General features: G+C 58.9%; 1 protein-coding gene across 9 annotated transcripts in view; it reads right to left on the minus strand.

The window, feature by feature from the left end:
• Positions 1–5812: 5812 nt before the first annotated feature.
• ASCC2 (activating signal cointegrator 1 complex subunit 2) overlaps positions 5813–14338 on the minus strand; it is a 43671-nt gene continuing 35145 nt past the window's right edge. For all 9 annotated transcript variants that reach the window (XM_062182481.1, XM_062182482.1, XM_062182483.1 and 6 more), the window contains 5 exons: positions 9599–9692; positions 9396–9517; positions 8547–8649; positions 7482–7561; positions 5813–6235 (listed from right to left, as the gene is read on the minus strand). In XM_062182481.1, the coding sequence (XP_062038465.1) occupies positions 6064–6235; positions 7482–7561; positions 8547–8649; positions 9396–9517; positions 9599–9692 (571 nt within the window). In that variant the 3' untranslated portion in view covers positions 5813–6063. The remainder of the gene's footprint in view (positions 6236–7481; positions 7562–8546; positions 8650–9395; positions 9518–9598; positions 9693–14338) is intronic.

Consider the following 14338-nt stretch of genomic DNA (forward strand, 5'->3'; position numbering starts at 1 on the left):
CTCTCATCTTCCACTCTTCCTGCTGGCTGTCCCCCCTCCCACCGCACCCCGGCCGAGCCCCGCTGAACCCCACTGCCCTGGCGTGGCTTGGCTGACCACTTATCCTCTGGAAAGTCTTTGTTCTCTGCCTATTTCTTTTTTTCTTTTATTTCTTTTTTTAATTATTTTTTTGACAGTGACAGGCAGAGTGGATAGTGAGAGAGAGAGAGAGAGAGAGAGAGAGAGAGAGAGAGAGACAAAGGTCTTCCTTTTTGCTGTTGGTTCACCCTCCAATGGCCGCTGCGGCCGGTGCATCTCGCTGATCTGAAGCCAGGAGCCAGGTGCTTCTCCTGGTCTCCCATGCGGGTGCAGGGCCCAAGCACTTGGGCCATCCCCCACTGCCTTCCCAGGCCACAGCAGAGAGCTAGCCTGGAAGAGGGGCAAACGGGACAGAATCCGGCGCCCCAATCGGGACTAGAACCCGGTGTGCCGGTGCCGCTAGGCAGAGGATTAGCCTGTTAAGCCACGGTGCCGGCCTGTCCTCTGCCTATTTCTATTGACCTCTCTTTCACTTGTTTGTTTATTAGCACTCGGCACAATTATTACCAATCATTTTTTTAAATACTTTTTTTTTTTTTTGACAGGCAGAGTGGACAGTGAGAGGGAGACAGAGAGAAAGGTCTTCCTTTTGCCGTTGGTTCACCCTCCAATGGCCGCCGCGGCTGGCGCGTTGCGGCCTGCGCACTGCGCTGATCCGATGGTAGAGCCAGGTGCTTCTCCTGGTCTCCCATGCGGGTGCAGGGCCCATCCTCCCCTGCACTCCCGGGCCACAGCAGAGAGCTGGACTGGAAGAGGGGCAACCGGGACAGAATACGGCGCCCCGACCGGGACTAGAACCTGGTGTGCCGGTGCCGCAAGGCAGAGGATTAGCCTAGTGAGCCATGGCGCCGGCTCAAATACTGTTTTTATAGTTTATTTGGTTTCAGTTATTTGAAAGGCTGGGGTGGGGGAGAGAGAAGACACAGACACACACATACACACACGCGCGCACATACACATATTCATTTGCTAGTTTAGTCCTCAAATACAACAGCTGAAGCTGGGCCAGGAACTCCATCCGGTCTCCCATGTGGGTAGGTGGGACCCAAGCACCCGGGCCATCACCTGCTGCCTCCCAGGGTGCACCCTGGCAGGAAACTGGATAGGAAGTGGAAGTGGGACTTGATCCCAGGCTCTTCAGTGGAAGTGTGGACCGCCAAGTGGCAGCTGAGGACGCCCCACTTCGCCGCGTCTCGTACAGTCCATAGGCCCGGTGCACTCTGGGCTCCAGGAAGGTGGAGACAGGTCTTTCTCACAGCTTCCTGGCACCCAGATGTCCCCAGTGCCTGTGAGCTGGACGGGTGCACTTGGCCTGCCACTGAGCATAGGCAGTGGACACTGACAGTTGCTGCTCCGGGCCGGTGCCTGGACAACGGCCTGGTGTGCCCTGTGGCCCTTCCTCCCAGGCTTCCGTGCTCATTAGCTGGGCTGTGCAGTCACCAACTCAGCTGAGAAGGCCCAACCTTCTCCCCTTCCCCCTAGAGACAAGAGTGAGGAATTCTTTGGTGGGCTCAACAGCAGATTGGACACACAGGAGAAGTGGAAATGAAAACGGGAAAAAATGGAAGAGCTGAGGTCTGTGGGACATTAGTACCAAATGGTCTAACAGAGGCATAATTGGAGTCCCACCAGCCTGGCCTGAGAAACGGGATTGCTTGCTTTGTAAACATTTGTTTATTTATATGAAAGAGTTACAAAGAGAGGGAGACACAGAAATATCTTCCCTCTGCTGGATGGCCACATGCCCGGGGCTGGGCCAGGCCTCAGCCAGGAGTTTCTTCCAGGTCTCCCATGTGGGTGGCAGGGGCCCAAGCACTTGGACCACCTTCTGCTGCGTTTTTTGAGGCCGTTAGCTGGGAGTTGGATCAGAAGTGGAGCAGCCGGGAGGTGTGAATCGCCACCCATGTGGGATATGGGTATCTCAGGAGGCAGTGTTACCCACGACACCAGGACTCTGGCCCTGAAGGGGGGTTTCTTAGCCTCTCGTTCTGCAGTGACTTGACCTGCTACATTTTCTTTCATTGTAACAACAGCAACAGGGATGCAGGCTGGGGGCCCGAGGGGATGGCAGGTTAAGTGGTGAAGACCAGGGCCTTGGGAGACCATGGGAGACTTCCTCGGGTCACTTGCTAACTGTGTGACCTTGCGCAGGTCACCTGGCCCCTCCCCGTACCTTGATTTTTCTCTTCTACACCTACCTTGTAGGGATTCAATGAGAATGCAAGGAAAGCAAACAGCAGCACCCCTGGCCACGTCACGTTCTATCTAAGTGCCTTTGTTCTTGCTACAAATCATTGCGGTCTCACTATCTCCATCACCCACACTCTGGTTTTTTCCTTTTTTTTTGACAGGCAGAGTGGACAGTGAGAAAGAGACAGAGAGAAAGGTCTTCCTTTGCCGTTGGTTCACCCCCCCCATGACCGCTGTGGCCGGTGCACTGCACAGATCCGAAGCCAGGAGCCAGGTGCTTCTCCTGGTCTCCCATGGGGTGCAGGGCCCAAGCACTTGGGCCATCCTCCACTGCTTTCCCGGGCCACAGCAGAGAGCTGGACTGGAAGAGGAGCAACCGGGACTAGAACCCGGTGTGCCGGCGCCGCAAGGCGGAGGATTAGCCTAGTGAGCTGTGGCGCCGGCCTGTTTTCTTCCTTTTTTGAAGATTTATTTACTTATTTGAAAGGCAGAGTTAGAGGAGGGCAAGACAGATCTTCCATCTGCTGGTTCCCTCCTCAAATGGCCACGATGGCCAGGGCTGGGCCAGTCTGAAGTTGGGAGCCAGGAGCTTCTTCAGGGTCTCCCACATGGGTGGCAGGGACCCAGGAACTTGGGCCTCTTCCACTGCTTTTCCAGGCGCATTAGCAGGAGCTGCATTGGAAGAGGAGCAGCTGGGACTCGAACTGGTGCCCATGTGGGATGCCAGCACGGCAATCAGCAGCTTTACCTGCTATGCCACAGCGCTGGCCCCTGCTTTTAAATTTTTTCAAAAATTCATGAAAATTTCTTTTTGTCTCTACCTCTTTCTGTAACTCTGCCTTTCAAATAAATCTTAAAAAAAAAAAAGTTGTATTGTTTCTCATGTTGCTATCAAGTCTCTGTTGATGCCATTAAAGTATTTATGTATTTGAAAGGCAGAGTTGGAGAGACACACCCACAGAGAGATGTATCTTCCATCTGTTGGTTCACTTCCCAAATGGCCACAAAGGCCAGGTAGGGGACAGGCTGAAGATGGGAGTATGGAACTCCTTCTGGGTCTGCGTGGACGGCCAGGGCCCAAGCTGCCTTCCTAGGCACATTAGCAGGAAGCTGGATCAGGAGAGAAGCCAGGACTGGAACTGGTATCCATATGGGGCACCATCATTGCAGGCCATGGCTTAACCCTCTGTGCCACAACACTGGCACCTGTCGTTGCCAATTTAAAGAGCTACACAACACCCTCCCAACCTGTACTTTTTATTATTATTATTTATGTGAAAGGCAGAGAGGCAAGAGAGATCTTCCACTCACTGGTCCACTCCCCAAGTGTCTGCAACAGCCAGGGCTGGACCAGGCCAAAGCCAGAGGCCAGGAGCTCCATCTGTCTCCCATGTGGGTGGCAGGGACTCAGTATTTGAGTCCTCACCTGCTGCCTTCCCAGGCACACTGGCAGGAAGCTGGGTCATAAGTGGAGTAACCGGGACTCAAACCAGGCACTTGGAAAGACACAGGTGTCCCGAGCAGCAGTTTGACCTTGCTGTGCCACAACACCCCGCCTTTTCCAATTAAAAAGATTTACTTATTTGAAAATCAGAGTGACAATGGCAGCCTTCCCCGGCATTTTTTTTGTGTGCTTTTGTTTCCTTGCATTATGAGACCCGAGCTCCTGGAGTGACAGGGACACAGAGGTGCTGGTCCTCTGACTGCACCTGGCTGGTGCAGGGGCGACTTGGGCAGGCTGTGTCTAAGGCTCTGCTGCTAACCTGTCACGGGCTCTGGGCAGGTGTCGTGCCTCCCCCAGTCCAAAGGGCCTCTCAGCCCTTTTCATAAACAACCGTCAGCTCTGCCCCTCCACCTCTGGGAGGCACGGAAGTCTGGCGTCAACATACAGGGCCACAAATGCTGCCACTCACACTAGCAACCACGACACTCGAGCCCAGGCCTCCAGGAGGCACGAGGCCTTAAAGGCTTCCCAGGAAATGACAGTCGTGGTCTCTGCTGAAGGCCCTCAGCAAGCATCTGCACAGGAGAGGCGATGGGCGGACCCAGCGACTGGGCTGGGCTCTTGCCTTTGAAAACGCCAGGGGCCAGAACTCCATCCAGGTCTCCCATGTGGGTGGCAGGGGCCCAAGGACTTGAGTCATCCTCCACTGCTCTCCCAGGTGCATTAGGGGGGAGCTGGACCAGACGTGGAACAGCCGGGACTTGAACCATGGGATGCTGGCGTGGCAGGCTGCAGCTTCACCCTGTGCACCACGATGCTGGCCCTGGCAGCTGCCAATCTTAACTCTTGAGACCTCACGCTAAGGGTTAACTGGCACCAAGTGGAAACCATTCATGGGGTCCAGCAGGCTGAGGCTCCCAGAGGTGAGGGGTGTGCTCGTGAACACCAGGCTAACTGCTAAAGGGAGACTAGGCTGCACTGACACTATTACGGAAAATGAGAAAAGCCATCTTACATCCTTGCAGCCAGGAGGCGTGTATTAGGCCCGAACATGGTTCTAGGTGGCTGGGGGTGGGGGTCGGGGGGAGGCACCGATGACCCAGAGAAGGTGCCTGGGGCTGTAGGCAGAGCTGCGAGCTCCCTGAACACCCCCGCCTCCCCTGACCTGGCTCAAGACAAGTGCTGGTCTGAACTTGGGGAGAAAACAAAGGGCCCCTGCCACGGGGCTGGCAGGGAGGAACCAGGGTCTTCCTGCTGCCGGTGAGGACGGCAGCCCTGGGCCTGCTCTCGGCTCCGGCGAGGACAACGGCTCCGTACCTGCCCTGCATCTCAAACACACCTGGCTCCGGCGAGACACGGAGGGATGGCTATTGATTTTCACTTGTGTGCGCTCTCCGAACTCAACCAATTCATCAAGTGGCTGTCTGCCCGAGCTTCGCTCTCCGCTAACCACGTGCGGAGAAGCCCCAAGAGCAGCCGGGGGACCTGTCAAGGTCTGGCCGGGCACGGCCCTGGCTGTGGCCGATGGCCTCCGTCCAGGACAGCCTGGGCTACATCAGCCCCGTGAACGCCCCACTGTTGAGCCGCTAACTGGCAGCGTTTGGGGGGGGCCTTTGGGAAAGCCAGCCCGGTCCCACCTGCTTCACCAGGGCGTGGCAGGGCCATCTCACTGGGTTCGGGGGATTTAACGAAGTGTCCGAGCACCCACGTGGCATTGCATTCTGGGCCAGCTGAGACAGGACATCACCCTCGGGGCTCTGGCGCCCCATGGAGGCCAGGGCTCAGGCTGAGTGTCCACTCTGTGCTGTCACTTCCTGGCCGCAGCCCGGGCAGGCAGGCGTCTTCGCCCTCTGTGCCGCACCTCGCTCATCTGTCCTGCGGGGCCGAGGACAGCCCTCCCTCCTGGGGTTGGTCGTCAGAAGACCCTGCAGGTCTTCACCCACGGGAAGCGGCTGCAGGCTGAGAGGGGGCGACGTTCTCAGGGCCACACGTGAGACAGAGCAACTCGAGATGGGGCTACAGGCAAGAGGCGAGCACGGGGACCATCCCCCCCCCACCCCCACCGGCCCCAAACTGGTCATGGGTACATCCTGTGTCACTGGTCAAAAACTTTATTTGCAGGTCTTTTTTGTTTGTGAATACACAGGTTTCCTGTTGACCGGGAAGCAGTGTCTCGCTGCATGAGGTTGGGGGCCTTGGGGCTCCGGCCCCGCCCCTCTCCCGCCGGCACAGCTAGGGGAAGGTGCCTGCTCGCTGTGGTTAAGGCACTGTGTGTTCTGCAAGGAGCGCTCGCGGCGGGCTGGTAGGCAGTGAGGCGGCCTTCCCAGGGGCTGGGCCCTGGCGCGGCGGCCTCAGGATGGGATCATGCCTTTGCTCCTCTTGCGGTCGGCCATGGTTCTCCGGTTGTGCTTGGCTCTTGTCGCCTTGTTGGCTTCCTTCTTCCGGCGCTCCTGCGTTGTCTCACGGCTCTGCCCGTGGCCCCGTGGGCTGCCGGCCACTGCGGCCGAGCTGTCATGCCGGTACCTGAGCGAGAACCCACCAGAACCCATCAGCAGGAAGACTGTCTGGTGGGAAGAACCCACAGCCTGGGTGGGTCACCCATGTCCTAGCTTTGGATGGGAGGAGACGCGCAGCCCCAAGGCAGGAGCTCAGCTGGGGAGCAGCCTGCAGGAATGGAGGAGGGGTTCTGGGGATGGGTCCCCTGTCTGCCTGGGCTGTGCAGGGCCACGTGCTCCAGGGAAGACCCGCACGGCCTTGCCTGGTGGCCTCCAGAGGCCAGGGTGCTCACAAGACCCTTGCAGGCAGAGCCCTGCACTCGGCAGGCTGGGACGGTTTGGTCCCCTCCCTGCTCACAACCTTCGGTGGCTCCCCCTTGCTCTCTGAGTGACACCCAAAGGCCCTCCTTCTCGTTCAGGCCTCCCGCACCCTGGAGGCAGCACTGCCTGAGTCCCAGGGCCAGGACAGGGGACCGGGTTGCTGCTCCCGGCCTGGCCTTAAGCGCAGGGAGATCCACAGTCCCTCTGAATCGTTTCCTGCTTGGGGAGGTGCAGGGCTCTGCCCCGAGGATCCCTCTCCCTGACCACGCCTACGGCCGGCGTGCCCTTCTGCCCTCCCACCCTAAGTGCTCCTGTCCCTGCTGTGCCTCTCAGACACAAAGGATGTCTGTCTGGGCTCGCCTACATTTTTTTCTTTAAAAGTTTTATTCATTTGAAAGCACAGAGATAGTTCCTCCATGTGCTGGTTCACTCCCCAAGCACCCGGAACACCCGGGCTAGGTCGGAACAAAGCCAGGAGGCAGGAACTCCGTCTGGGTGGAGGAACCCAGGCACTTGGGCCATCACCTGCCTTCCGGGTGCATTGGCAGGAAGCTGGATCTCAGGCACTCGGATATGGGGTGCAGGTATCCCAAGCAGTGGCTTCATCCACTGTGCCACAGCGCCTGCCCCTCTCCCCCTTCACACTCTGCCCGCCCCAGCCAGCTCTGCACCCCTGGGTGCTAACCCCTTGTGAGTGACGGTTAGGAGTACAGACACAGAGTGGGGCGCAGTCTCTGCTCCGCCCCCCACGCGCTGTGTGACCGCGGCAGTTTACCCAGCATCTCTGGCCCTGACTCGCCTCATCTGTACCGAGGACAATGACGACCGTCACTTCACAGGGCTGCAGGGAGAGGCCCCCCCCTCCCCACGAAGCGCTGAGATCCATGTGGGTTTCCTGAGAGGGTGGCTGGGCCGTCCCCACCCCCCGCACAAACAGCCCCCTGAATGCTCACCCCTTCCTGGCGAGGAAGGCCATGCGCCTGGCTTCGGCCTTCTCCCTCAGCACTGCAGGGTCTTGCACGAAATGGTCGGGCTGTGGAGGATGGGCAGACAAAACATGGACTTAGGAGCTGTGGAGATGCCAGGCTCGAAGGGTTTCCGAGGCTGCCCCCATAGCACTTGTGGGGTAATATCCCAGGATGCAGCTGGGCTTGCTGTGGCCTGAGGTTCCCTTCAGAAGCCCCCGGCCCACCTCTTCACTGGGGGGAGGCAGCTGAAGGGACCCTAAGTATAGCAAGACGAGGAGAAGTGGGAGCAAGGGGCAGGCCAGGATGGCTACAAGAGAGGCCACGGGGCCGGGAGAGCCACCCGAGCCGGCCTGGAGGCCAGGTGCTCGGCCCTGGAGCTGGAGTGGAGGCCGAGCCCCACTCTGGCACCAGCAGCAGGAGCGAGCTTTCTGTGCCAACAACAGGACAAGAAGCCAGGCCCAGGGCAGGGCGGGGGTGGAGGGGGGTTCGGGAGCTGTGGCGACAGTGGCCAGCAGTCTCAAAACCAAAGTGAGTGCCCTGAGTAACAGGCACAGACTGGTAGATGCACACACAAACCTGGCAGAAGCGAGCCCCTAGTGCAGGCCCTGCCGTTCAGGTACGTGGCTGACCTGGTCTCACCCTGGTGGGAAAGCCTAAGGGACCCCAGGTCACAGGCTGCTGCCTCACTTAACATGAGTGGTTACACTTTTATCTATCTTACATGTTGACGCTGTAGTTAAGATTTTCACTTAAAGTTTAGCTGCTAAAAATCAGAATTTGCAAACCCACCAGTCCAGAAGACCTCCAAGGGCCCTGGGCCTCCTGTGATTTTAACAACGCCATCCTGGGCACAGCAGTGTCGGCTGCCCTGTCCCCAGGCTCCTCAGAGACCCGGGCTCTCATCTGTCCCCTGGGCCCTCGGTGGGCAGCGGGGGCGAGCTCCGGGCCAGGTGCTCTGCCAGCGGGAAGGGTCCCCCTCGCCCCGGCAGAGCCGGGATTCACCCTGCAGGACTGCAGCCGCCCCCTGCCCTGTGCCGAAGGAAGGGGTACCTTGGGGGCCTCGGTCTCAGCCTCCTCGTCGTCGTCCTCGTCGTCTTCCTCCTGCCCTTCTCTGGGCACCCTGGTTCTCAGCACCTGAGGGGTGGTGAAGGGCCTGCAGGTTTGGAGACAGAGATCAAAGACAAGGGTGAGGCTGGGCTCAGGAGACAGCAGAGTGTTTCTCAAGCCGGTTTTGCTTCCGCCTCCAGGTTCTTTGAGAGTAGTGAGGTCTGATGTGGGCACGGGAGGGAGCTGAGCTGGGACCTGGAGGGCCCCAGTCTCCCCGCCAGGCAGGCAGCTCTGCTTTGATCTGTACCGGGGAAGCTCCGCTGGGAATAGCTTTCTGCACTCGAGAAGAAAAATGCAAAACGGGCAGGTGTTTGGTGCCGTGGTTAAGATGCGCTTGGGCTGCCTGTGTCCCACTTCGGCGCCCCTGGCTTCGCCTTCAGCTCTGCTTCTGATCCAGCTCCTTGCTAATGTATTCCCTGGGAGGCCGAAGAGGATGGCCCAAGTATTTGGCCCCCTGCCGCTCACACGGGAGGCCCAGAATGAGTTCCAGGCTCCTGGCTTCAGCCTGGCCCAGCCCTAGCTTTGCAAGCATTTGGATAGTGAATCAGTGGATAGAAGTCCTCTGTCTCTCTGCCTTATGCATAAATGAAATAATTTTAAAAGTTACAGCTACTGCCTAAAATTAAATACCTGCTACCGCACTCAGGGAGAGCTGGGGGTGGAGGAGCACTGGGCTAGGGGGCCGGAGGCCGGGGTGTGGCTCTGCCTCTACCACTGAGTCGCTCCTTGATCAGGCCCTGGCTTCCTCCCTGCACACAGAGGAGCCCGCCCAGGCCTGAGCTGCAGCCTCACCTGCGGCTGATGAGCTCATCATCCGAGTCCGCATCGTTGGCGCCCACCTGGTTGCCGTCGTAGGTGTCGTCATACTCGTCCTCGTAGTCGTCACCTTGGTAGTCCCCCGGCTGCAGGGGCACCTGCCACAGAGAAGCCTGGGTCACAGGGGCTCGGGGGCGGGAGGCCTCCCCGCCCAGCAGAGGCCTAGCCTGGGCGCCTACCTCCTCCACCACCACGCTGTACTGCTCGTAGCGCTGCCGCTGCGCTGCCACCGCCCGCTTGTCGTTGACCAGGCTCCGCGTGTTCTCCTGCTTCCTGTGCCGGGAGGGAGGAAGGAAACCATGATGCTGCAGAGGTCTGGAGAGACCTCAGCGCACTGCTCGAACCCTCAGACTGGCACCGGCGGCTGGTGCCCACGTGAACCGCTCCAGCACCCTGCTGTCAGCATCCAAACCTTCCCACCAGGAAGTTCCCTCTCAAGGCGACTGTGCCAGACACACGCTGGCTGAGGACACCAAGAGGCTGATCAGGGACTTTCCTTTCAGAGTGAAAAATGGAAAGCGACCAGCATCCATCACGAGCGAAACGGCCAAATGACAGGGCTGCATCTGTGTCGCAGACGGCCGGCCGTGTGGCGCGTCTCACCTTGACATTGATGCATCCGTGCTCACGGGAAGGGATTCTCAGACTTCTAGCCACGGGGAAAAGCGAGCCACAGGACAAGGTGGGCAGTGGGATCTGGGGGCACGTCAGCTCCTCGCCAAATGCCTATGGTGATTCCCAGGAGGGCCCGAGGTTGTTGCAATCATCTTCTTTTTAAATTAGCATCTATTATTTTGAGAAACAGGCTGAGAGAGAGAGCAAGCGTGCATGCGCTCCCATCAACTAGTTAACTCCCCAAATGCCTGCTATAGCAACCACTGGGCTGGGCTGCAACCAGATACCAGGAACTCAACCCCGATCTCCCCCATGGGTGGCAGGAAGCCCGTGACCTGAGCCCATGCCAGACCCTCCCACGGTCTGCATTAGCAGGAAGCTCGAGCCAGAAGCTGCTTGGGATGCCCGCATCCCGTCGGAGTGCCTGGGTGGGGTCTCGGCCGCTCTGCTTCTGAGCCAGCTTCCTGCTAACGTGCGCCCTGGGAGGCAGCAGTTGGTGGCTCACGGACCTGAGTCCCCGTCATCCACGGGGGAGTCCCAGACTGTGTTCTGGGCTCCTGACTTTGGCCCGGCCCGGCTGTTGTAGGCATTCGGGGGAGTGAATCAGCAGGAGGAAGATCTTTCTCTCCCTCAAATAAAATGATAAAAATCAAACAAGAATTGAAAAACTGAAAAAAGAAGCCAGGGTCCAGTATTCAGCCGACGTGGGAGGCAGGTATCTTAACCACGGTCTTTCCTACCGAGCCAGGGAGCCCCAGGGACCTCGGGGGTGTGGGGCACACGGGCCCTGGCCTCGTCCCCTCACCCCCTTCACCACAGCAGCCCTCTCTGTCCCACAGTTCATGGAAGATTTCCCTGGACCAGGAAGCCTGGAAGTCTAACTCCCGTCAGGCCCCAGGTGAGGGGACATGGGTGCAGAGGCGGGGAAAGGAATGGGCCCGGGGTCCCCGCAGGCTGTAGCACAGCCTCGGTGGGGATTCAAGCCTCCCAACTCGGGCTTTGCAAATGTGCAGAAAACTGTGGCTTGTCAGGCGCGTACACAGGCCCGTGGGATGTAGTTTCTAGCCCTGCGGGGGAAATCAGGATGAGATACCAGGCCAGAAAATCCAGCTTCGCTGTGAAGTCGGGCTCTGGGAGGCATCAAGGGTAGAGAAGGAGAAAAAACAAACCACAAAGTCACCTGCAGCTACCATAAAAATCCTGTATTCTCTGGCTTTTGGTGGAGGGAGGGGCAGGTGTCTGGGTCTGTCAGGCTGTCTGGCTGGGAGCCGGGGACAGGTCAGGACAGCAGACCCCCTGCTGGTAGGCCAGGATGTGGCCCCTCTGCAACAGTCTTTGTTAAGGGGATGCAGCCTGAGGCAGGGAGGTTGAGAAGTGGGTAACATATGGATCTGCCCTCATCAATTAACAGCGGAGCGGGGGCGACAGACAGGGAGGCACCGGGGCCTCCAAGGGCACGGGCTGCTTGAGTGCAGGAGCGCCAGGGTGTGGCACAGAGCATGGTGGTGCATGGAGTTTGGCCCAGGAGAAACCTCAGCCACAGGGATCCTTCGTATCGACCAGGAAGTGAAAGGGGCCCCGGTGTGTCCAGGTGGTTGGTGCCACTGTGAGGGGCACACCCATGCATTCAACACACAGTTCCTGAGGGCCTACTGAGTGCCGGCGACCAAAGACGAACGCGAAGTATCACTGTCCCTCCTGCCACAACCTGTGGTGTCTGGTGCTGGGCAGTGGGGCAACCATCTCTCGCTGTGTGGCCTCTGGTTCTCTGGCTCCCTGGCAGGCCCCGAAGGAGAAGCCTGGCAAACTCCACCCACCGTGGCTGCGCTCTGGGAGAGGGCATGGGTCGGGACAGCGGAGCCTGGCCCCTGGGCAGCCCATGTAGGCAGGTGCAGCTTTGGCCCCAGGACCTCACCGGAACCGGAAGGAAAAGAAAAATCAGGTGCAAACCCAGCCAGGAGCAGACTGGTACGAGGGCCTGGGCTTCAGCTGGGCCTGGACACGTGACAGGGGCTGCGAGACTAGCTCTCGGGGGGTGGACGCCTCCTCGGCCTCCTGGGAATGACAGTCCTGAGAACAAGCAGTTCCCCTGAAATCTCGCCACCTTCCCTCTCCTCGTCCCCTCAAGGCTGTTCTTCAAGACCCAACTCCAACTGCCCCTCCTGCTTTTGACCTTCAGGAGGAAGGAGCCCTTCCTGTTCCAGGTGGGAAGTCAGGGGATCCAGAGGGGCAGAACCGGGCCACTTCCTGAGCTGTGTGGCCACGGGCAAGTCCCTTATCCTCACTAGGCCTCAGCTACCTCTCCAGCATCCACTTCCCAGGGACCTGAATCAAACAAGATGAGGTGGGGAAGCGGTCCCCACACCTGCTGGGCTCAGCAGAGTGGATCCTGCCGCTCATGCTGCAGGACCTACCAGGGTCTCTAATGTGCTCTGTGACTCCCCAAGAGGCAGACAGGAAGCACTGATGTTATTTGGCCCAGAAGCTTTTCTTTGGGGGGTGAGGGGGCACACCATGCCCTAGTACCAAGGAGTTGGGGGACCCCCTCCCCCACCGTATGCACACCTTGGCCATGACACCTGCAGTACATGTGCTTGGTGTCTGCCCCACAGCTGCCCTCCAGCTCACCCCTAACCGACCCGCATTTCATGTAGGTCTTTCCAACTCCACACTCGAGCCCCAGGCCTTGGCCCTGTAACTCAGTCCTCCCCTGTGAGACGTAAGGGGAGCCGAGAAAGGTTTCCTCCTCTCAGAGCAATCCAGGAAGCTCGGGCCTGGACTTGCTCTTGGCACGGTCATTTCGAGAAGCCCAAGCCAAAACAGAGCCCTCCTGCAGCCTCAAGGGAACCACACTGACCACCGCCAAGCAGAGGCTCAGAGAGGATGGGGCCAGGCTGCTGCTCAGGGAACCAGCCCTCCGTGCCTTACGGTGCAGCTCCTGGTCACGCCAGGGAATAATTTCCTTACTGAAGCCACCCTGTGCACCCTCCCTGATTCTACAACACACAGGCACCTCAGCGCCGGCGTGATGGGCCCTGAGCCCCTCCACCCTGCCCCCAACAGGACAAGTATCCCAGCAGCCTGCCAGTCTGTCACTGCCCAGTTCATGGGCTCCAGCTTTCCCACGGTCTCTCTGTGCCCTCTGAGGGCATGGCCCAGGTGTCTGGCTCACCTTGTTCCCCTGGTGTCTAGCCCAGTATCTGGTGCTAGTAAACCGCTTAATAAATATTTGCTGAATTAATAGGCAGATAATGAACACACGAATGAAGGCTTTGCCTCTTTGCAATCGTCTGCCCCCGGCTGCACAACACAGTGATCAGTAAACATTTGCCACCCAGTCTCTCTGCCTGGCAGGCCTGAGTGCCCAGAGCAGGGGCACAGCTCCCGGACACCTGGCTGGCTCAGTGCCAGTCCCTCTGCTGACCAGGACAGCTGGGAGCGGTCCCTTAAAATTCCATGGGTAAGCACACAGATCAAGGTCAAAGAAAAGGCCAGGTCCAGAGATGCCCGCGCTCAATCAGGTTCCTGGGGCTGGAGGGGGAGGGGAGCCCTGGTTTGCCCAGTGCCTGCAGCAGGAGCTGCGGAAGGTCATGCTGGCCAGGAAGAGCGCCCGTGGATGCAGGATAACATCTCTGGCCTGGAACCTGGCAAGGCTGCAATGTGTGTGACTAAGCAGTCTGCGAGCACTTCCCTTCCAGCCAGCCTGATGGCTTTACGGCTGCCCTGAGCCTGCTCCCCAAGCCCTTGGCCAGCCCTCGGGAAGGGCAACACCACGGAGCCCTCGCTGAAGCAGTGGCTTGTACCTCTACCACTGGAGCTCCTGCTAGAACGGGGCTGGGCCCCCCCGTCTATGTAACGGGGGAGCGGGCAGAAACCTGGGCCCCTCTGGCCAACTCCACACCGTAACTCCGGGGGCCTGGCGTGATGCTGCCATCGCCTTGTCTTGGCAGGTGCGCTCTCCCTTCACAGGGGACCTTTTCCAGAGGGGCGCGTCTCCTGCTGTTGCTCTGCTTGGGAGGCCTCCTCCCCCTCCCTGGCAGAACGAACCCCTCCCCATCCTTCAACTCCTGGCGTTTTCTATGAGCCTTCCTGTCCAGGTAGAATCTACGAGACCCCACCTTGTCGCGTTTGTTACCGCTGCAATAGCTTGTTTGACCAATTGATTAATGCACACTCCACGTGGGCAGGGGCCAGGCTGTTTCACTACGGCCCAGAACCTAATTAATCCTGGGCCTGGAATACTGTAAGCACCAAGCAAATATTTGTGGAATGAATGAATAAATCATGAATGGACTTCTCAATGC

The sequence above is a fragment of the Lepus europaeus genome, chromosome 23, assembly GCF_033115175.1.
Source record: "Lepus europaeus isolate LE1 chromosome 23, mLepTim1.pri, whole genome shotgun sequence".
In the NCBI taxonomy this organism is placed as follows: Eukaryota; Metazoa; Chordata; class Mammalia; order Lagomorpha; family Leporidae; genus Lepus; species Lepus europaeus.